At 39.7% G+C, this 23,799-nt stretch overlaps 1 protein-coding gene across 4 annotated transcripts in view; it reads left to right on the top strand.

The window, feature by feature from the left end:
- Window positions 1-23,799, top strand: part of MID1 (midline 1) — a 140,746-nt gene that overhangs the window by 23,103 nt on the left and 93,844 nt on the right. For 3 of the 4 annotated variants that reach the window (XM_066176813.1, XM_066176812.1, XM_066176810.1), the window contains one exon: window positions 21,138-21,853. In XM_066176813.1, coding sequence (XP_066032910.1) covers window positions 21,194-21,853 — 660 coding nt within the window. In that variant the 5' untranslated portion in view covers window positions 21,138-21,193. Of the gene's footprint in view, window positions 1-10,631; window positions 10,748-21,137; window positions 21,854-23,799 lie in introns of those variants that run through there. The other variant, XM_066176814.1, reaches the window with a different exon arrangement.

The following is a 23,799-nucleotide window of genomic DNA, read 5'->3' as shown; positions in this document are numbered from 1 at the left end:
CTGGAGAATGGGAAAGCTCTACAGAGAGATCTGGACAGGCTAGATTGGTAGGCTGAAGCCAGGGGTATGAGGGTCAACAAGATGAAGTGCTGGGTCCTGCACTTCAGCCACAACAGTCTTTAGCCATGCTAGGGGAGGTTTAGGTTGGACATTAGGAAAATAGTTTTCACAGAAAGGGTAATTGGGCATTGGAACAGGCTGCCCAGAGAGGGGTGGAGTCACTGTCCCTGGAGGTGTTTAAGGAAAGACTCAGTGCCCGGGTCTAGTGGACAAGGTGGTGTTGGGTCATAGGTTGGACTCAATGATCTCGGAGGTCTTTTCCAAGGTAATTGATCTGTTTGCTATGTATCTAGGACTGCAAAAGTTACTTTTTACCCAGAGTCTTCCTCAGAATAATACTTCTGAATCTGGCCTTCCCCCTGCTTTAGGAATAATGTTTCATTGAATTACAGACACCTCAGTATGAGTTGGAAGCTTGACAAGCTCTATTGCTACCACCTCATTTTCCATATCTTATGTGTTTTGTACAGGAGCTACTTGTCAGAGATTTATACTCATCTTTATTTTCTAGAGGTGTACATAGTTTAGGAAAGGAAAGCACTCCAGAAAATACTATAAATAAGGTGTATATATATTACCCTTTCAAATATGCAATGTTGCGGATTTGAGTTGAAAGACAAGCAAAAAAAAAATAATAGTGGTTTCTATGAGGGTTTTTTAAGGCTTGGTTCTTACAAGCTAGAAATGAGACCATCTTTAACTGGTGTTTTATGTGCTGTGTAAAATTGGGTAAAGAAAGATAGTGAAACAGAGTTAATTTCTTGCCCTGGCTTGTGGGGGTATTTTTATGTCATTAAGATGGAATTTCCCATCACTACAGAACTGGAAGTCTTCCAAGTGTATTTTGCAAGATTAACAGAAAGCGAAAATGGATGTTGAAACAAGTTTGTCCATTTCTGCTTGGCTTCAGTAGGTCTGGCCTTTGTGAAAGTCTTGAAGAAATGCTTGATCATCCTTTCCTGATGGTAATCCAGGAACCCTGAGCAGAGTTTGAAGGAAGTGGTATAAACTATATATAAACTATATGTTCACTAGCATTACACACTCCCATCTCTTTCAGAGGGGTCTAGTTTAGCTGTCTGATGGTCAGGAACCCAGAACATGCTGGCTGGATAGTTTTTCTTTGAGTTATTAGTGGAAGAGATGGTTGCCAACAAAGAGACATTCATGCTACCTGTTTTGGAGACCTATCCCCTGAGGAAAATTTGTCCCATCCCAGTCTGTTGTACCTGTTTCACTCAATTTTTTAGACAGAAACTTGAACAGGTGCCTAAAACTTTGTCTAGCTTTTTAATGGCAAAAAATAAGGTTTTGCTCTGTGATATCTAGAGGAACTTAGCTATCTGTTCTTTGGCACAGGCCACCTGCCTGCCCCATTTGGCCAGACATTTGTCCCATTTTCCCTTTCTCTGACTGGTTTCTCAACAATATAGTCATCCCACCCTCATCTGGCTCTTCCTGTCTGTGGCATTAGAACTGGCTGAAGTTGTCTTTCCCTAACTGAAAGTGGAAAAAGAAGCTGCAAGAAATCAAGTCATGGACTGAATGGATCAAATAATGGATTTCTATTCCAGGTGTGACTCCATGGCAGGTGGTGATTCTGACACCAGTTTGGGTGTGGATCTCTGTGCTGATGAAGAACTTGGAAGAAGTAGAAAACAACTGCAAGACTCAGTGCAGGAGAAGAACCCTTAATACATCAGTCTCATGGGATGTAATTGATCTGCTCCAACTTCCAGTGGCAGCAAACTGTTCTCTCTGGCACATTGTAGCTACTTCTTTTCTCCAGCATCTGAAATAATACAATACCTTTTCATCATTTCTTGTTGCTGGAAGGAAGGTGATGAGTGTTCATGTTCTGCTAGGGTAATTTTTTCATCTAGGACAAATGTAGGCAGAAGATACTATTAGGTTGATTGAGCAGGAAACAAAGGTAGTTAGAAAATGTGACAATCATGTCCTATACGCCCACCTATAAGAGTATGTGGTTTTAAGACTAATACAGTAAGTCTCCTGTCAGGGAGAGTTAGCTGCCAGCCAGATTGGTTTCCCAGAAAAGAAGTCTCTGTAGGCTAGCTGCTGTTTAATAAGTGCATTGTGTCCATTATTCAAGCTTTTGAGTGGATTCCTTTTGCTTTTAGAAAAAAACTGGATTATTCTCTTTGTTAAACAAAAATGATCATGTTCTTGAATTTATAACAAATCCATAGACATTAGTGCAAAGTTATCCAAAGGTGGGTTGTCTTGCCTGTCTTGTCTGTCTCTTTTCCCCCCAAATCAAGCTCAGATGTCAGGTGTTGCTGAACCTGTTCGGTAGCTTTGTGAAATCTGGAGGGGCACAACCTGCCACCTGGAGCTGCTACCCAGAGCAGCCACTGCTACGTCTGACTAGTTCACAAAGACACATTTATTCTGGTTGGCATTAATTAGATGAAGAAGGTAGGAAAGGAAAAGAGAAGAAAAGAAGTTATTGCATTCCTGAGCTGGCAATGTATACAGGACTGACAAGTGGAGAGGAAAATTGCAGAGCATAGCAGCTGTCTCTACTGGCAACTGAAAACAGCCCAGTAACTTTGTTTTCAAGGGACTTGTGCTTTGTCTATTTGTTCTAAAGAAAGCTAGGTAGGATAAATTGATGATAGCTGTAGCAAATAAAGGTTACCTGGAATGGAAAACTGAATTTGCATTGAATATTAAAAGCATAAAATCAAGATCCCAGCTCTTTGAATCTTCACAATAGCATGGGGGATTTTTTTGTGGGGGAAGGTTTTTTGGTGGTTTTTGTTTGGGGGCTTGTGAAATTTATTGCTCAACAAGTCCAAAACTTAAAATGGACAGTGGATCTCACTGCAATGGCATGTTACAAAGGGCTAAAGTATGAAAAGGCTTTCAAAGGAGTAACTAATGGAAGACGGGCACATGGATAGCTGTTCCACTGCATCAGAGTGGGAGAGGACTCTGCACATTCCTGAGAGAGGATCAGTCAGTAATAGGTTTGTTCCTCAGTTTCTTTTGCCTCCCCATCTTCTATGGGACATAGCCTTTCCGTGGCAACTGTGAAGAGAACACTTTGTTAATCTAGTGTGACTGCTCCCTATGAAATGATAGATCTGTATTAAAAATCTCAGGTTCAAGGAGATTAAAGTTAATGGCTGCAATATGGATTATTCTCAACTGGTATTCTGTGATATGTTAATACTCATCCTGTATGAACTTTAGCTTTTGAAACACATTGACTGTGTGATGACTTGTTTATTAACAGAAACTTGAAGTATAACACCCCTACCAATTAGAGGACTTTGTCATTTCTTTTAGGCTTAAAAATTTCATGCTCAAGACCTGGAAATTTCATAAAAAATTCCTCCCTAAAGATATTGCTACTGCTTAATAGCCATCTGGTTTGGGTTTATTTCTTGTGTCACTATGGGGGCCTTTGTTCTTTGGCTTACCTGCTAGTCTTTGTTTTTATTTAAGCTTTTTTGTTTCCTCTTGCTTGAGTACAAAAGCACTGTTTCTTATCATGCTTTTAGTTGTAATTTGCATTGTATTTTATGATAGGTTAGAGTAGCAGGAGATTCTTTTGAAGATCAGAAAGAAATATAATGGAGTTTCCTTTCTTCGTCTATTTGTCAGCATTACTTTTGGGGAAAACTCCATGACATGGGCTATAGTGATAGTGGTACTGAGAACTGCAGGAGCTCTGGAGAGCCTACAACTTGAGTGACAGACTCTTCTTTCAGGGTGATGGGAAAGAACACTTGCACAAGTCCTTAAAAATTTGACGTAGAGTTGTGTTTATTTTTGTGTAGATGCAAGTGCACCACCCTGAAGAAGACACGAACACAAAAATAAGGAGTAGAGTATGACACAAGAGGAAAGTTGCCAGATAATTAGAGATTTAATAATAAATAGGAAAAAAATGATTGCTGTGTTGTCCAGGACTTGGTGCTTATTTAATTTCTTGCAGATCATGAATACTTAGAGGGAGAGTGATTGATGGGATTAATTAGAGATATGCGTTTAACAAGTGTTCCTGGCTCTTGTGGCTCATTAATTAAAACTTGAACTTTGTAAGAATGCCCTTTGCAATCCATATTGGTTTACAAATTCAAACCATTTTGGTTTTGAATGGAGTAGAAATCAAAAGAACAAGTAATGCAACACAAGTAATACGTAATGGGTTACAGTGATCTATATTTCATTGGAGAATCAAAAAACCTGAATCAAGCCATAAATCAAGCATAATTGTCAAGGCCTGCCTTTGTGGAGATGTTTTCTTTAGCAGTCTCTGGAGGTCTGTGTTTAAATTCATCTTATGTGACGTTACAAGAATTAGTCTTTGAACTAACTGTAGACTAAGCATATAATTGCTGTTTTAAGTAGTTTGTTGAGAACATTGAGAACATTGAATATCCAGAATCTTTCTCTTTTACACATTTGCATTTGTAAATAGTTATATCTCTTCACTTGACAAACTATTAGAAAAATAACAAAAGGGTGTATATGTTTCTCTGCACATCAAGAGTCTCTGTCCTGAAGTTTTGGAAACCTAAAAGGCAATGAATTCACTTAACAGACCCTGTGCTGGTAAGTAAGGATTTGAGCTCTCTAATGCTTTGTTTTTTAAAAGTTATTGTTCTTTATTAAAAGGCACAGCTTTCTTTTACTAATACTTTTCAAGGCTATTCTGTTTAATTTGCTAATGATCCTAATTTCTTTTAAAATATACTGGTACAGTTAAAATATGAATATTGCTGGAAGACAACAGACAATATCCTCAGGACCAAATATTATTTCATTAGCATAAACTTGTTTGGTTCTAATCCTCTAAGTATTTGTCTATGTACTTAACTTTATTTAGCATTCCCAAGAAATTCTTTTATCTTATGCTATCTCTGTGTCTGTAGAGCAACTGCCACTAATATTTTCAGTAAGAAGATGCTCCCTTCAAAGAAAGCTATTGAACCATGGTTTTAGCTGGAAACAGAACTGAAGTTTCAGCAAAACTGGGAGCTGAGTATGAGGCTAAAATACCCTTGTAAATACTGAAACTGTAGATTCATACTACTACTCATGAATACCACATAATCTTCCCATAATACTAAGGGCTATATTTCAATGCTTAAGAAAATAAATTTAAATTTCTTCTCTAATAGGAGTCTTTGTGGCCATGGTGTAAAAACATGAACAGATTCAGGCAGTGTTTGTCAAGTTCGTTAAAGTGAAATCTTTATCCCAGTTTTCAGAATTGGATCACATAGGTAAATCATAACCAGACATTCTCTTTGTACAGCATCTCCACCAAAGGCACCAATCTACCTGTTATGCTAAAAAACCCATAATTTTTTTAATATAAAACAGTGGAGGATTTAGATGTAGCCAAGAGCCTCAAAATTAAGACTGATCTCTAAACCTTCCAAAGTTTTGAGACTAGGTTTTACGTCCCAATATCCTTTCCACAATTTAGGATTGATTGCCTTTTCAAATACTGTAGAAGAGACTTAGACTTCAGAAGATGTGTTTAAAAACTTTAGGCTTCACATTTAGTAAATGTCGGCTCAAGTTTGTTTTGGCATCATACTGCTAAAAAGCAGTTAACAACAAAGTAAAAGAAAACAATTTTCTTATCTTTTCAATACAAAACCTTTTCCATGTGATGAGATTGAAAGGGTAAACAATCTTTCTGGATATGCTGCAGAAGAAAACATAAAAAGGATCAAGTTCCTGTGCTTTTGACTGGGTTAGTTTTATTTTCCCTCCCTCATTTTTAAATGTGTCCTTGCACACTTAAATTCTTCAAACCTTATTTTGATAGTCAGGTTCAACTGATGTTTTCATACTCCTGCTCTGATCATTCCCTCAACATCCTTCAGGGGGTCAGATTAGAATTCAGCACTAGGTTGTTAATCTGACAATTTAGAACAGAGCAATTAATCTTCTTTCTCTGTCCAAAACCCAAAATGCAGCACTGGGCAAAAGGCTTCATTGATCACAAGGAATTGTTAAAAGCAAGTTATGTGTAGCAGTGGGAATAGCTTTTTTTTTTTTCCTTTCTCTGCCTCACCTACCCCCAAATTTACAAGCAGCTGCTATATATTCAAAGCTAGGGGAATTTTTGTTTGTGGCTTACTTTGAAGTTTATAAAGACAGCCTTTTGTTTAAATTGGGGAAATATGATATTTGGTAGAGCAATTTATAATGTATTCAAATATGAATCAAGTACTACACATTTCTCCTTCAGCAAGGCATAAAGTATTTTAGAATCACATGCTGCTCTTGAAATTATAGTTTTGCCTTTCTGCAAGGAGAAATGCATTACCCTTAATGGTGGGTAATTTATAGTATGGCTTATTGGGTCAAATTCAAATTATATTTAAATATAAATGAAACACTAGGGGGGAAATGGCATACTGACATACAGTGACCCTTCAATGTCTTAAGAGTTCCATCAATGAAGCCAGAAGTGGTCTTCAAAGAGCAATTAATATGATACAGCTATTTGAGGAAGAATTATCACTTAGCATTCATACGAAACTTTCATACTAAGAAACTGCTTAAATTATATCACATGAATCACTCTTGGTGACATGATATTTCTTAATTTTTCCAAAAAGCCAGACTGCCTTTTTTTCCTTTTATGTCCTTAATTTTCAAATAGAAATGCAGGGTGCAGATGCTGACTTGAAGGGAGGAATATATGTATTTTCTCCACTTCCTTCACCTGGGGTGAGCAGAGGCTGTGGCTAGTCAGAAATATACTGAAGATATATGCCTGGAGCAGGAAAACCCTATGTCTCAGACATGCTGTTAAGAACAGCAATGAAGCTGCTCTTACTCTGGCCCTGTTCAGAAAAATGTGAGTTGCTCATGTCATTTGGATCAGCCCCTCTGTGCTGACTGACCATATGGCAAGAGAAGAAAGACTGCAGAGATACTATTTTTAACCAAGCCACTGTTGTTGCATTTCTTCATCATAGAATTCTATGATTAGCTGTATAGAACAAGTAATTTATGTGATTGTGCTTGCCTGTGGAAAAGTTACAAACTGCAGATATTAGCATATTTGTTCTATTTGTTAATATTACAGTTTCAGTATAATCCATTACACCATGCTGTGGCATCTGCCTTCTGAAGACAGTGGACTGATTGTTTGGAATAAGTGCCCGGCAGCAGCACCTATCAGTCTAAAAATGTCCATCAAGATAAGATAAAATCGCACAGATAATGAACTATAAAAGAAAGATCGTTATTTCCCTTCTGCACACTGAAGGAGTGGCATAGAGAATAGTGCCCTTTTGAGGGCAGAAGGCAAGGCAGTAAAAAAGAGATTTAGAAACTGCATATTAGTATTTTCAAATTAGCAAGAGAAAAATCTTACTTTCTAGCTTTCTTAAAAACCCCATGGACCAATTTTCAAGTCCAACTGCTGCTATGAAGATATTTATGTCTGACTCACAAGCAACACAATGGAACCCAGCAAAAAGCTTTGCTGGATGCTTGTGGGTCGGTGAATTTCAGGATTAACATTGGATTATGATTTTGTGCCACATCTACGTTGCTTCTTCCAGTCAATCCTGGTATTGTCTTTTTCTAGCACTTTGAATATTTTCTGGAAACAGGATTTCTTGTAATCTAACTGGGCACTTGCTTGTTTCTCTTCTATTGTTGATCTGCTTCAGCTCCTAAGATGCTTTGTTTCTTGATTGCCAGGAGCATTGTAACCAGAATAACACTGTAACTGTAAAGCACAGCTGTGAGGCATGCAGAAGGTGGAGTATGATACTCCATGCTCCCCAAAACAACAGGATTGCCCTGATTTAACTTTTACCATGAAGAGCTGACTGAATTTGGCAGAAACAGTGGCTGCACAGCAACCAGACACAGTTTGGAGACTCTGGCATCAGAAATACATAATTTTAGAATCCACACAGGATGAAAGAATAATTTTACAGAGGGTCAATAGATGGATTTTCATTATAGCCTTAAGCTATATTAAATTTATATACAGTAACTTACCTCTCTAGTAATATATTAGCTCAGAGTCTTAGATTGAATTTCTTGACATCCTGTTTGAGCTAGGGACATTGCCAGTTGATATCTAGGGAATCTTTTGACATAGTTTAAGAAATTACTGTCACAAACTAACCGCTTCTTTTCTCTGCTGTAACTTATTGCAAGTATACACACCTTAAGCAATCATTTTTTGTAGTTTAAACCATGCAAAGAAACACACGAGCTGTGGTTCAGCACTTAATCTACTGCAGGTAGTAAGTTTCAGCAGAAAGGAGCTATTGGTGGCTGAAATATCTTTTGTTTCCTTTGTAAAATTCACCAAAGCTTTTGGTGGGTATTATAAGAAAGCAAATGTGCAGTTGTGTTAGCTCTGAGCACTAGAGATGATATCTCATTAAACTGTGGTGATTTGATTATATTCAGTCACGTATCTCAGTCCTTCTTCATGTCTAAATCCAACTTCTTGTCTAAAGACACTTCTATTGAGGTTTTTGAATTTCAGTAGGCATTGAAGAGGAGGAAGGCTAGAAGACATCTATTTTATAGTTCACACTTGAGTTCAAAAGTGGAAGAAGGGAGATTAGTTAGAGGATATTTGTTAGATGACTTCATTATCTTAAGGTAAGGTTCTTGAATGATAAACAAGCTGGCATCATGAGTGACACAACAAAAACTTTATGATGCCATGGGTTTGAACTCATAATTATTCACTTCCATACACGTATTTGTGCATACATGTCCATAAGCAGTGAAAAGTATTCTGGAGCCTTTGCTGACAAACCATCACATAGAGATACTCAGCTCTAATTATGAAACCTCCCTCAGTGTTGTCTACTGTGACACGTGCAGTGTGTTACCCTCAAACTGAAGTAAAATTCATGCAGGAATTAAGACGTATGTACCAGCAAAATTAAGATTATTGGAATTTGTATCACTTTTATGATTGGTTAAGAAGAAGATTTAAATAGAAAAAAAAAGTTTGTTCATTGAAACTGCTTCAGACTGTGGCTGTTGTCTGCAAGCAAAGGGCATGAAAAGGCTGATTAACTGCAATGTGGACAAAGAGAGTAGCAGGACAGCACCTGATCACAGAATGAGGAATCATTTGGGCTGTTTGATCATAAATGCATCTGGATGAGTATAAGCCAGCATAGCTGGACCAACAGTCCAAAGAAACTACATGATGCTGTTTAATGAAAGATCAAGGACAGAATGTGTGTTGAGGAATCTAAAATTCTTCTGTCTAGGACTTGTGCTGTGGCTCCTACTGGGCTGCTTATAACTAGACTTGACTGTAGGTTATCCACAGACATTTAATATCATGGAAAAAATCGTGGAATATTGTATTACGTTCTAATAATCATAATCTCTCTGCACATCTGTCTTGCCTTCTGCATGCCCAGTTCGCCTGTTAGAGGCTGCAATTCCACACACAAGTTAACAGACATTGCCAGCAAAAAGCTTTAAAAACCTTATGAAGAGCATGCATTTGTATGAGGTCTCTGGTCTATTGTTTCAAGGAAATGAAATGAATAGGAAATTAAATCATCTAAACAGTTGTTTATTGCTTCAAAAGAACAAAGTACAGGTTCTTCTGTGGAAGAAAAACCTAAGACAAGTGTGTGTTTGCAATCTTATGCTCAGATGTCTGAGGTATGTTTTGTTTCACTTTGTTGTGTTACCATTGTATGAAAGAGGGCATTGCAACATGAAAACGGAGAACACAAGGAAGCAATTCTTTCCTGCTGTTTCCACTTTGTGTGATTTTTTAACACCTTTGTTGGAGACCAAATGTCTGGTGTGACTCAGTCAGGATTCCTCCCGGGCACTTCGGTAAAGCATTTGCAGTTTCCTGTTGCAGTTTGCTGCTTACTTCCAAGATAAAGAAAAAAAAAAAAATTAAGCAACTGGTATCATCTTGTGTTTCACCTGGTGAATCTCAGACGGTAGGGTCTCTATGGTGTTTGTAGGAAGGGAAGTCTTTCACACAGGTACTGTACTCTCTCAAATTGTCCCCGCTTTTGGCAAACTCCTGCTAAACTTTGCACTGTTATAGTTTTGAATAATATATTTGGAGAAAACAGTAAAAAAGGAGGTGATTATTTGCCACAAGTCTGTCGTGCAGAGTTCTGCCATTCTGGAGAGCAGCAAAGGTGGAAATGTTCCTTTTGAGGGTGGCAGGTTTGGCCAGTCCAAGCCAGCCTCCGGTTATGGGCTGGGCGCTGCCAGCCCCCACTCTGGGCTAACTGTCCCCAGGGCTGGGCTCAGCCTCACCCGGGACAGTCAGCACTGTCCCACCTCAGCCCTTGGCGTGCTGGGATGCTCTGCGAGAAGATCCATCTCTGCCCTCACCCCGCCAGGGCTGGCCCTGGCGAGGGAGAGGAGGTGTTTTGCTGTGGGTGCAGCACGAAGGGCCGGCTTTGGGAGCACGGATCCTGGCGGAGGCGGTTAGGTGGAGCGGGTTTTCCTGCAATTGTAGGGGAGATTTTCCTGTTGTGTTTCAGCCACGAGTGTCTTGCAGTAGCAGACGCAGTCGGTGCCGCCACAGGATTGCTGGGAGGGTGGTGGGGGCTCCTGCCTGTCCCCGCCGGGCTGCCGGTGGTTTCTGAGGGTCAGCGCGGCCCCTGTCTCCGCCGCGATGCTCCCCGCAGAAGACGTAGGGCGGGATCCAGCGGTGGGTATGCGGCTGGGTGGCTCGGTGGGAGTAGAGCAGATGCGTATGTGTATGCTTGCCATTGCAAGTAATTTAGGAAGTATTTTATAATGTGTTTAGCAGCCGTAGGGAGGAGTTGAGGTTTGCTCTGTTGCTGTGATGAATTATCTTTTTGGTACTAGAAAGTCTGGGGGGAAAAGGGAACATTTTTCATCTTGTGTTTTCAAACAAGAACTTATTGTCTTGTTAGTTGTCATAAAACCAGTTAGAGAGATAAAGGAGCATTAGCATCTGCATAGTGTTAACAACATCTGGAACATTATAATTGCGTTTTTAAAATAACAGATGAAAGCTAAGATATACACGTTTACATCAGAAAAAAATTTAAAAATGTAATTCCCTGAAGCCTGCTTCAGTCCTTGTGTAAAGTCTTTCAAATTCCATTTATTTATTTGTAAATTATGAAGTTACATAACCTAAAGCAGTGACATGCTTCAAGTATGATGGCTGAAAGGTGATGTTTTTTCGAAGGATGTGTGTTTGGCACCAGTGTGCTTAGACTGATGGTCTGGTCACTACTGTTATTTTATATGCAAATTCTATATCCACAGAAGCCCACAAAATGCAGCATACATTTAGAAGAATCAGCAGCATGTATAGCTCATAGGTACAGGATCATCGTGTGATTTTCCCAGTAGAATATTTCAAGACAAACAGTTGACTGAGGATAAAGTGACACTCAGTGATGTTTGAAAGTAGGTATTTATGAAGCTGCTGGAAAAAAAAAAAGCTGGAAGCTGTGCAGATGCTTACCAGTAACTCTTTCTCAAGTGCTACTCTACTTATTACAGTAACACTGACCTGCTTCCCAGCTGACAGGAAATGTACAATTTTGTTCTCTTTTTTTGAGATAAACTGTGAGACTTTTAAATGTAATTAATGAAGAATATCTAACAGGATATAATTAAGCTATTATTTTCTCTTTCCATTCTCTCTTAAAAGCTACTAAGCTATTTTTTGAGTGATATTGATAACCTTTTATTTGAGAGGTCTGTTGGTGGTGTTGATACAGTAATTCAGAAGCAGAACTATCTAAAACCAGAAAAACCCCTCCTCAGTGGTGTCAGCTGGAAGGAGGTTGCTCTGGGATTTTTCTCCTGCAACTCAACTCAATTTTCTGTGTCTCTTCTTGGATTTTTAACTAGAGAACAATAGAAATTAAGCTTATTCAAAAATATTCATTGGAAGCGAATTTGGCTAAACAAGTGATGTTAGAGCATAAGCATAAAAGGAATAGATGTTAGATTCTCTACTTTCTCTTTTTACAGCTCAAGAACATGGGAAAGAGTTACTTCTTAGTTGACGTAGTCTTAATTTTTTAGATTCTTAAGTTTCTTTCATACCTGGAATAAAACAAACATATCTAGTAAACACAGACCGCTTAATACTAAAGATAATCTCAAATAGTTTAAATCAGATGGCTTTAGAGATGGCCATTTCTTCCCATTGATTTCCAAGGGACCGTATAGAGACCTGTTCAGATGAAAGCCACCACTTGAATTCAGGAGCCACTATGCTGCAAGACAGAAGGACTGCATTCTCATATTTTTTTCACTTTGTGGTTTGCTACCAGGTACTTGCAGATTTCTGTTCTGGTCTACAGAGCTGAAAAATGCTCCTAAAAATTGTTCTGCTAATGCTGAACAGGAGCCTGGTACCCCAAGATGTGGTGACAGAAACATGTCCGTGGTGGCTCCAGTGACACCAGTAAGACAGAAATTGTCCCCACTCCTCTCAGAGCAGGACTCAGGGTCTGGCAAAGGCCTGTGTGAAGATTCTCTTTCCTAATGCAGTAGTCCTCCTGCTGATTCCCATTTTATTATTCTCAGGCCCAGGAAGCCTGAGCTGGGTGTTTCCTCCACCAGTGACAGGTTTCTGTCAGGGGTCTAAACCAGATAACCTTTAGAGCACAGATACTATTTGTTCCTTGAACCTTCCCATGGTTCACAGCTAATTTCCTCTTCTAAGGACCTGATTAAATCTTGATTTTTAAATACACCATTGGTCTTAGGAAATTCAGTATGCTGAGAGTACAGCAGGCATAAATTAGAAGGAGCTCTTCAATATTAGACAGTAGGTTTTTGGGGGTTTTTTTTTGCAATAGCCAGAATCTCTATATTCTTTGTAAACCTGCAGAGTAGAACTCTGAGAAAACATGTTCATTCCTTTAAAAAAAATCTTTTATAGGCTTTTTTATGGATCACATATGAGGACCAGGGAACAGGACAGTGAGAGGTTAACACTGTGTATTTTGTAATGTGATTATAAATATAAGGAGCTTTAGTTCATCAGAAATATGTCTTGCAGGTAGTTTAAGTTCAGAGTTCTGTGTGGTGGGTTGGGGTCACACCTTCATAGCTGTACCAGTTCCTGGAACATTTATTGCTGTTATTTTAAATGTTCTCTCTGATAAGAAAGCAGACCCTGCTATTCTTCTGTGAGAAACTAAAATGTCATTATCTAGGTGAAGACAATGTTTGTGAACTTCAATACCCATGATTCCGTTTACTTAGCTGTGGGGAGAGACCTCATAGAACAACTTGGTGGGAAGAGAATACAATAATTTCTTTCTGCCACCCTCAGATCTCCTCTGAAAACTCACAGTAGCTTAACAGCCCCAGAGTGTCTAAGCTGCACTAAAGTATCTGTATGTGGCCCCTTGTGACTAGAAGAAATGTGTTGGAACACATAATTTCTGAGTATTTCTGTTGCTGTATTGTCTGTGTTAAAAATCAGGCTGTACTGTGTCACCTAAGGCTTTATACAAGCTGGAGAAATGTGGGAGATTTCCAGCTCTGTCCTGCAACCAAAGCCTTATGAAAACTGGTGAGTCTGGCTGGGTAAAATTATTTTACCTTTCTTTTGTTGTGGAGTGGCATCTATATCGAGGTAAGTCTTAGCCTGAAATGAGTGAGGAAGAAAGAATGGTGTGGTACATAGCAATTTGACCCCTTTGGTAAGTTTTTGACATTGCTCCAGCTGCTGTTTTCCATGCTGCCAGTATCAGACCAAGATGTGAAACTGATGTTTGTTCCTATATAGTTATGATATACCCCAGAATAAATACCACTTTCTCAAATGAAGAGTGCGAATTTAGTTGAGGAGGTTTTTGGAACAGACCTTCAACCATAAATTTTAATTGGAAGTCACATGTGCTAAAGATTAAACAATTCATTGCTTTCCTTCCCCTGAAGAATTTTGAGGATATATTAAATCTTGTATCTAAAGAATGTAAAGCTACAGGAGTTGCAGAAATATAAAGAATAAAGACCAAAAAGCATTCCAAGTATATAGTAGTATAGGTTTGTATGCATGTGTAATATTTTACCTAATATATTACTATATATAATTCTAAATCAGTGATTTATTGATTTCTTTGGGATTTATAGGACAAGATTTTTTTTTCTAGTCTGTTAGTTTTGAGAAGGAAAATGTGGTGTTGTGCCAAAAACTTTAATTCTGTGAGATGCTCTTGTCTCACTGAATAACATAACAGGATTCATCTTTTTGAAAATACATTCTCCTACTGGCATATGTTCCAGCCAGAAAGGGATGTTGTCAAGGCTTTATAACGCTGCAAACAGCATAGCAGGCATGCTTTTGCTGTATTGGTATCACTTAAATGTTGCAAACAACTATCTCAACATTATGGAAAGACTGCATGTAACTTCTAGACAAGGCAGATGATCATTCTTCTGTCAATGAAAATGTATGAATAGAATGAACTACTAATTTTCTTTCATGCTGATCATTTGTTTTTGTGTATCAGGAGCTGTTGAACAGACACTATCTTTTGAATATTTATTAAGTCTCGCTGCTTTGATAAAAGCCAGTGGGAAAACAAGTATTTGCTTGCTTCAGGGTGCGTGCAGCTTGCTTTCTTTACTGCCATAGAAGTTTCCATTAAACGTTTCTAAAAAAATATTTGATGTTGGATTATTAGTTCTTTTTGCACTACTCACACAAACTACATCATTTACATTAATATCTCACTAGCTGTGCTGTTGGCAATTGCTAACACCATGAGTACTCACAAGCTTCAATATCTGTGCTGCAGAAGGTAAAATCTGTAATGGACTAGGGATCACCTGAGCTGTGCAGGAGTTCATTGGGTTGATCACATTTGAAATGCTGATTGAATGGGCTGTGGAACAATCATATTCATTTGTTGGAAAGAAAAGTTGTTCCCCAGACAACTTTTTTGTATATCCTAGAAAATTATATAAAATGGCAAAAGGAATAGTATTTCCTTCTTTTTTTTTTTCTTCTCTGTTAACTGAAGAAATTGAAAGCTGAGGGGTTTTTCATAGCCTGTAGCAGGTTTATCACAAGAACAAAAAATTAAAAGAATGACTTTTGCTGTGCACTTAACAGAAAAGCGTTGTGACTTAGAGAACTACAGCTCTGTATTACGGTAGTAACCTGCTTAAGTATTCCATAGATTACTCAAGAATAGTGTGGATGCTGACTGCAATTCCCCTTGTACTATAAACCTAGGATACATACGTGCATGGACACACCTATGCATGCACAACTCATTTTATTGCATTTCATACTTACATACTTATATTTTGTATTCCATTTCTTTTCATATTCGTATAACGGCAGTTTAATACATTTCATTTTCTACCTGAAAAGGTTGCCCAGTGTTTTCAACAAAAAAACCCTTATCTTCAGGTTCTCAGTCTTTAAATTAGCCAGTGATCTTGTGTCCATTCTGTATATGAGTTTGAAGGACCAGGATTGAAATGGCCTTACTGTAGCAGCCTTTCCATAGTAGTCTTAACACAGTAAATTGTTAGAAAACATAACTAGGAAAAATGCTATTCAAGCCTGCTTAGGCATATTTTGGCTACAATTCACCAAACCACTACAAACTGATTTCGCCAGAGAGGATTTTCAAGGAATTTTGAAACATGTCACAAGCCCAATTCTTTTGCCAAGTGCTATTTGTTAGTAAGACACTTAAAATTTCTAGAATGGCCTACAGCTGCTTCCTCCTGCCATGGATCTGAGTTCACCACAATTGAAATTAAATACCTTTAGTTCATGCCATGAGCTCCACCTTTACAAGAGTGGAAAGTTAAGTTTTCTAGGACATTGTTTTTCACTGCTTTTCCACTCCTGGTAGATTCTGTTCTCACTTGTCCTGAAGGTTGTAGGGCCAGCTGGAATATAAGAAGAGCAGAAGACACTGTGTGGCATGCTAAAACATTGCCTGCTAACTTTATTGTAATCGCTAGGGATTTATTCAGTGTGAGGAGAATTCTGTAGTGTTTTACTGACCAAAAGTGATCTCAGTACACTAGAATTTTTGACATATTCATTTATAAATGTAGTTTTATACTCGTGGTGAGTTGACCATGGCTGGGTGCCAAGTGCCGACCAAAGCTGCTCTGTTATTCCCCTGCTCAGCTGAGCAAGGGAGAATAGGTATAATGAAAGGCTGATGAGTCAAGGTAAGGGCATGAAGAGATCACTCACCAGTTACTGTCATAGGCAAAACTGACTTGACTTGGGAAAATTAATTTAACTTTTACCAATCAATTCAGAATCAGGTAATGAGAAATAAAATATCTTCTCCTCCACCCCTTCTTCCCAGGCTTAATTTCACTTCTGATATTTCTGCCTTATTCTCCCTAGCAGTGGTGGGAGATGGGGAGTGGGGGTTGCAGTCAATACATCACACATTGTTTCTGCTTCTCCTTCCTCCTCAGATGGAGGACTCCTCACACTCTTCCCCTGCTCTGGTGTGGGATCCATCCCATAGCAGACAGTAATTCCTACAAGAACTTTTGCATGAGTCCTTCCCACAGAGTGCAGTTCTTCACAAACTCTGCAGTGTGGGTACCTTCCACACAGTGCAGTCCTTCAGGAACAGGTTGTTCCAACACGGGTCCCTCACAGGTCACAAGTCCTGCCAAGAATCTGTTCCAGCATGGGCTTCCCACAGGGTCACAGATTGCTTTTGGCATTCACCTGCTGTGGTGTGCCGTCTTACAAGGGCTGCAGGTGGATCTCTGCTCCACCATGAACCTCTGCAGGCTGCAGGGGGCCAGTCTGCCTCACTGTGGTCTTCACCAGGGGTTTGTGTGGAAAAATTCACGTCGCCAGAGTTTTATATCCAGAAAGGAGGCAGAGGAGTCCTGTAACTTTATTTATGAACAAAGGGAGAGGCCATAGGGAGTTTCTCTCTATGGGGTGTCTCAGATTGTGGAGGACACAGTCTCCTTTTTGTCCCAATTTCCTGGCCACACCACCCTCCCCCTTTCCCCACTGGCTAAGGCACTTGGAAGGTACAGACTTCACAATCCACTCATTACGTGTCCCCTTTAACACGCACGCACAAACAGTCTTTGAATAACATAGCTCTCTTAAGTCTTTGTTCTTCTTCTCAAAGTCCATAAATTTAGCACGACCTTGGCTGAGCAGCAGTCCGTGTCAATTAGTAACATTTTCTGAAACTCATGGTTTCTCCTGTTCCCAGCATACCTACAAGTCCCTGGGCCCTATCTGCAAGTAGATTCACACCATCTGTTCGTAAAAACACATTTGTCTTATTCCTTTCAGGTTACAGGGAAATCTGCACCTGGAGCACCTCCTCGCTCTCCTTATTCACTGTCCTTGTTGTCTGAAGAGCTGTTTTACTCACATATTCTCACTCCCTTCTTTTCTGGATGCAATTGCTTCTCTGCAGTAATTTTTTTTTCTTTCCTAAATCTTTTACCTCAGAAGTGATCTCACTGTTGCTGCTGGGCTATGTCTTGGCAAATGAAGGTGTTAATGCCACCTACAAAAAATGTCATGTTTTCAAGAGAGATACAGAGATGCTAATTCCTCTAATGTTAATAGAAGTCTTGGAATGAACTAGATTGATGTTGGGATTTAATTTAGTGCATGTTTACAACATACTGCATAAGTAATCATTATGTGCCTGGGGAGATGTCACAAAATCAAAGTTACTTAAGTGTATTTTTGTTGTTTAAATAACATTTGTTTTGACAATCACTTGTATTTCAATATCTCCCCTTAAAAGTACCTCCTGTGGCTAGAAAAATAATACTTGTCATTTCAAAGACATTTTGGTAATAATATAATTTTCTGCCAGTAATTCCATATTTTTGCAAATAGGAAATTGTGTACTTGATATTCCTTCCCTCCTTTCTGTGTCTGGAGACTATGTGCCTTTGAATTTTTGAGCTAGGTTGAATATGGAATACAACGACCCTGTGTATATATAAACCATGCATATCATGTTTCTGCCTAATCTTCCAGTTTTCTGTAGCTGTGGGTTATCTACCATTCTCAAGGAAAAAAGAAAAACCCAAACCCAACATGAAACCTTAAGGCAAGGGCCAGTGAGTTTGAAAGATTTTGTAGCTGGATCATCAGCACGCTGATCTATATTTTAGGCACCTACTTAAATGTGAAAGCAGAACTGCAATGGATTAGAGTAATCATCTTATTGTCCAAAATATGCAGCCCATCTTTGGTGAGGGGCTCTCAAAGGATTCATTATTCAGTCCTAGATGTGGTGTGTTTTGACTTATTTGCAATGCAAAAGAAAACAGGGAAGTGTAATTTTTTTTTTTTTTTTTTTTTTTTTTTTTTTTTTTTTTTTTTTTTTTTTTGGTTTCTATCAGTGTTCTCAGCTTTGTTTACCTTGGAAGATAGGTTCTTATTCCAAGACGTTTACAATCTGAGATCAGATTTTGGCACCCTTGCTCATACTGAATAGCATTAGTTCAGGCTCAGCTGCTGCTCATTCAGGTCAGATAGATTAGAGTTAGTCATCATTTGAGATGGTGGTATTTGTATAGAGCCCCGATGGTGATTCAAACATCTTTCTATGAGGCAGTGATGCAAATGTTTTTTCTACTACTTCTAGCTGTTTATCTATACCCTTCTTTTATATGAGTACCATAAAAAAGCCTTTGCTTTAAAAAAGTGCTTTAAGAGGGAAACAGAATGAATAAAACTGTTTGGCACATGGAGGAGCAGAAGGAATTTTGTACAGAAAGACTAGCATAGAAGAAAGCCCTGTATTCTAAACATGGTCCTAAGAAACAAACCTTCAAGGCTGGCAGGTTTTCACAGGGCTGCCAATAGATGAGCAATGATTAGTTTGTCTTTTCAAATATTGTCTCCTGCCAAATCCAAATCCCCTTCTCCCTTTTCCAGTACAGCATTCAGCCTGCAGGATAGGGGGATGATGAGCTAGACAGTTGTGGTGTGGAAGGGATTCAAACAATGTGAATGAGATTTTGATCTTTTGGGACTTCTGTGAGACAGAGAGTGAAGAGGAGGAAAGACAAACTGGTCTTCATTTGCAGAAAAGGCTTTAATCTCTTCTGTGCTGTATGGCTATGGCTGAGAGGGGAGTTGTCTTCCTGCTTATATTAAATTTCCAGACATTTAATTTTGACCAGATGCACTGTGCAATTATGGCAGCTGATGGATAGCTATAAATGAATTAGTCTCTGGCAAACTGAACTTTATTTCAAAAAAGATCAGCATCATGGAAGATACAAGAAAGCAAATTTTGTGATGGGGTCAGTGCATTTTTTAAATGCTCAGATTTCTTGGCAGAATAAAAGGACACATTAGTGGAAAGAGGCAAAGGATCCTCATTTCTAGGCATACATCTGGAACAGATGCCTTGCTGCTCTTCCCACACAGCAAGGAGGACTAAATACTAATGGTGAAGTCTGAACCTTGCCTCTGTTGGCTGAACTTTCCTTTCTGCTTTGGTTCATGTTGGGGTTATAGGTAGCATTCCTGTCACTGCCATGACGCTCCCCACACTAATTGTCATGAAGCACAGAAGATTCAAGCATACTCGGTTCCCAAGGCTGCTAATGAGCCCCAAGTTTTTCTCACCCTTAATGAATCAAGGTTTGTTTGTGGGGGATTCTTGTCCTTCTGTCTTTTTCCCTGGCCAGGGGAGGAGTCAAGAGTTCACACAACTGAACAATGACTTTACAGTGTAAAGACGATGCAGCTGTGCCATCTGAAGCCATCCTCAGTTATGAACAACAAAGCTTAAATAGATGGTACTGTGAAGAGGTACAGCTCTGTGAGTGTGAAGCATAGCTTTTGCTTCTGCTTCACTGACCTGTCTGCTTGCGGCAGTGACGGGCCCTTGATGGGAGCTTAGGCAGGGAGAGTCGCGTAGGGCGACTCTTTCAAAACCATTCTCTGTAACACTGAGCGCAGGAAAAGAAGCAAAATGAAGTTTCAGTTCATCTCTGATGGGGGTGTACTGCTGCCTTCTCCAAAAAAATCCCATGCCCTCCATTCAAAAAATGTTGATTCTAGTCCAAATCCACTTCAGAGGTTTAATAAGGTCATTAAAGCAAGCCATAGTTCATATGTTTTAGCAGTGGAGAGTACTCATACGAAAGTGGATACTTACACAAACCCCTTCTAGGAAAATCACAGATTTCACTATCTTACTGTCCAGTGGCTTGTCTTGTATTAGAGGTTGGGGTCATGACTAGTTTGGGCTAAACTACTGTTTGGCATCTACCTAATTCATCTTTTTTTAGGCATTTCAGTTACAACGCCGTGCGCTCCCGTGGCTATAATAATCTTACTATAAACCTGTATGTGATACGCTTTTTGGTATATGTATACAGCTATATATGCACAAAAATATAGGTGCACATAAATATAGCTGCATGTGTTCTTGAAATACATAAGAGTATATCAGTATATGATAAAAATACATAAATGTAGGATGTCACATGCTAGAAACATTATTCCTTGTGTTTATATCCATATATATATATATTTGCACAAAACACAGACGTGCATTCTTAAATGCTGTGCTATTACTATAGTAGCAAGTGAAAATTTCAGTCTGATAAAATAAATCTTTTAATGCTAATAGAGATTTTAAATTTATCAGTTATAATACTCTGGACTAATCCCTACACAATGCCATACAAAGTTGAAGGATTTTTTTTTAAAGTTTTACTGATAGAGGAGTGAAGCCAAAAGCAGCATCTGCAAAAGAAAGCTAATTTTGCTGTAATAGGCTGTTTGAAGTTCATCATTTTGGGTTTTAATAATGCACAGAAACATCTGCTGTTTTCCTTGATCACATGAAAGAGAAAGGGAAAAAAATGAAGAGCGTTTGGATTTTTTCATTCTTAAGTGAACAAAGAGGGGAGAAAAAAAACAGTTTAAATACCTTGATATGTGTATGTGCAGGTTCAAAACTTTTGATTGCTCTCCCGCCCGGCATGGTGGGTTGATAGCCCAGGGAGCAGTGGCGAAAGTTGACAACCCCCCATGACTGACCCCTCATGTTTTCTCTTGCCTAATCGAATTTTACATGTGTTTCCAGATAGCTGATCAGCTTCCCTGGATTTCGCTGACGCCACAGGAAAGCTTTGCCTGAAGATGGAAACACTGGAGTCAGAACTGACCTGCCCTATCTGTCTGGAGCTGTTTGAAGACCCGCTGCTGCTGCCTTGCGCTCACAGCCTCTGCTTCAGCTGCGCGCACCGCATCCTGGTCTCCCACTGCGCCACCAACGAGCCAGTGGAGTCTATCACCGCCTTCCAGTGCCCGACCTGCCGCTATGTCATCACCCTCAGCCAGCGCGGTCTAGACGGGCTCAAGCGCAACGTCACCCTGCAGAACATCATCGACAGGTTCCAGAAAGCCTCTGTCAGCGGGCCCAACTCCCCCAGCGAGACCCGCCGGGAGCGGGCGTTCGATAACAACAGCATGTCGTCCTGCGAGAAGGTGCTCTGCCAGTTCTGCGACCAGGACCCTGCCCAGGAGGCGGTGAAAACCTGCGTTACCTGCGAGGTGTCCTACTGTGAGGAGTGCCTGAAAGCCACTCACCCCAATAAGAAGCCATTCACTGGCCACCGTCTCATCGAGCCTATCCCGGACTCTCACATCAGGGGACTAATGTGCTTGGAGCATGAGGACGAGAAAGTTAACATGTACTGTGTGACTGATGACCAGTTAATTTGTGCCTTGTGTAAACTGGTCGGGCGACACCGTGACCATCAGGTGGCAGCTCTAAGTGACCGCTATGACAAGCTAAAGGTCAGTGTTACCTATCAGTTTTTTAGCCAAGCAGTGTGTGGTTGGGAAGGAAAATACCCTTTGGTTGCATGTTAACTCCTCATTCTGGCAGTGGTTGAGAAAGGCAGACGTGTGATCTCTAATTATATGAGATACACACACAGATCTGTGTGTGCGTTTGTTCACCATGTAAAAGGTGCCAGATTTTACTTAAGAAAAAATTTCTCACTTGTGTTTGGGTTTCTCTAAAGCTATCATCATGAATATGCAGCGTAAAAGTCCTGTTTAGGTGAATTTGCTTATCTACCTGCAGCTGGCAATGTTTAGCACTGACTGCACATACACAGATGCTGATTGAAATGTCATGTATTCTTTGCATACACTTGGTGTTGATTATTTTTCATTAGGTTGCTTTCATTGTGAAAAGCCCTTCACATCACCATTAACAGGAGATGCATTTATTTGTGCCGGCTTCAGGGATGCCAGCTGCCCATCCAGCCAGGGAAGCCGAACGCTGGCTCTACTCTTCCCGCGCTGCCTCCCACCAGGCTCGCAGGCAGTGCAATCCTAGAAATAAAGCCAAAATTGTTTCTGATCTTCTTGCAGTATTCCCACGGTTCAGCAAGCTTCTGGCATATCTCCTACCAGGTAGCTTGGAGGCTTTTACAGCCTGCCCTGTGCAGGACACCCTGGGCGAGAGGCAGTGGGCAGCCCGGTCTCAGGGTGCTCTGGAGGCGCTCCAGGCTGCCAGGAGAGGCAGAGCTGCTGCTGAGCATTGAGGCCAAGGCAGGTGACCTCACAGCCACCTGGGTGTACATTTCTCTCATGCTGATTCCTGAGCTGCTGCATAGCCAAGGCAGGAATTAGGCATCCCGCACTTTCCTCCACCCACTCCCTCCGGACAGTCTGCATGTGCCTGTGTGCAGCTGTGGGGGGAGTTTTTAAACATGGACTGTAATCCAGAAATCACAAGCATGTAGAGCAAGGTTTATCTGCCAGCCTTCCCACGCAGAATTCTGAGCACGGAAAAGAAACTGAATTATAGGTTTAACTAACTTCAATACTTTCAGATTAAGGAATGTGGCTGCACTCGTGCCTAAGATAACTTTAGGTGCTCGCTGGTGAAATCTGCACACGCATTCTGTGCAGGTTTTGTGCCTCTATGCTATGCAAACATGGGAATCATATTCTAGGATTATATTAATGTAATGCAAGACACTTCTTTACCTGGACCTGATAACTTTCTTTCATCTCTTAAAGACGTTTTCTTTACCTAAGAGTTGTTATTTTTGCTTTCTTTTTTTCTGAACTAATTTGTTATTTAATAGTTTTGTTGTTGATAGCATTGGCATGGGCCATAAAGGTAAATATCTGCCTGGATTTACTGTATTTTTTATTAATCCAGTGGGTTTGCGTCCTTAACAGGTGCCACTATTTAGTGGCATAACAATGTATTGATTACCAACTTTATACCAGTAGGAATATACTACTTAACATGAAAGACCTTCAACATTAAATACTGGATAAGCATATTTTTGAGGATGTAAAAAAAAACATAGTAATCATTTATTGGTGTTGATGTACATAGATAATGCAAGTCTCGAAAGAAGACTCTAAAAGGCCTGTCTTCTCTCTTGTGATCTTTGACTCAATACTGTTGATAGGAAGAAAACGAGTGTATTTTTTGCATTATCTGTGTCTTTTCTGTGCAAACATGACTAAGTAAGCTCTGAAGGTGTATCTCAAAAAGACAAATGACATTCAAATTGGATGTCAACCAGTTTAGTTAACCTAAAAGTAAGGCAACTGAAGTTCTAAACTTACTAAAATTCTTTACACCAGCTACCTTGAAGACTAATTAGAGTGCTAATTTAATAGACTTGAGCCAACTAACTCCTGTCTGAATGAGAACTCCTAGCATTATTTATATTATTTGTATGATTTTTTTGAGATGAAGAATTTCTTTA

The sequence above is a fragment of the Chamaea fasciata genome, unplaced genomic scaffold (assembly GCF_029207755.1).
Source record: "Chamaea fasciata isolate MVZ Bird 193981 ecotype frontalis unplaced genomic scaffold, bChaFas1.0.hap1 SCAF_2, whole genome shotgun sequence".
Classification (NCBI taxonomy): Eukaryota; Metazoa; Chordata; class Aves; order Passeriformes; family Sylviidae; genus Chamaea; species Chamaea fasciata.
This window is presented reverse-complemented; position numbering and strand designations above follow the sequence as displayed.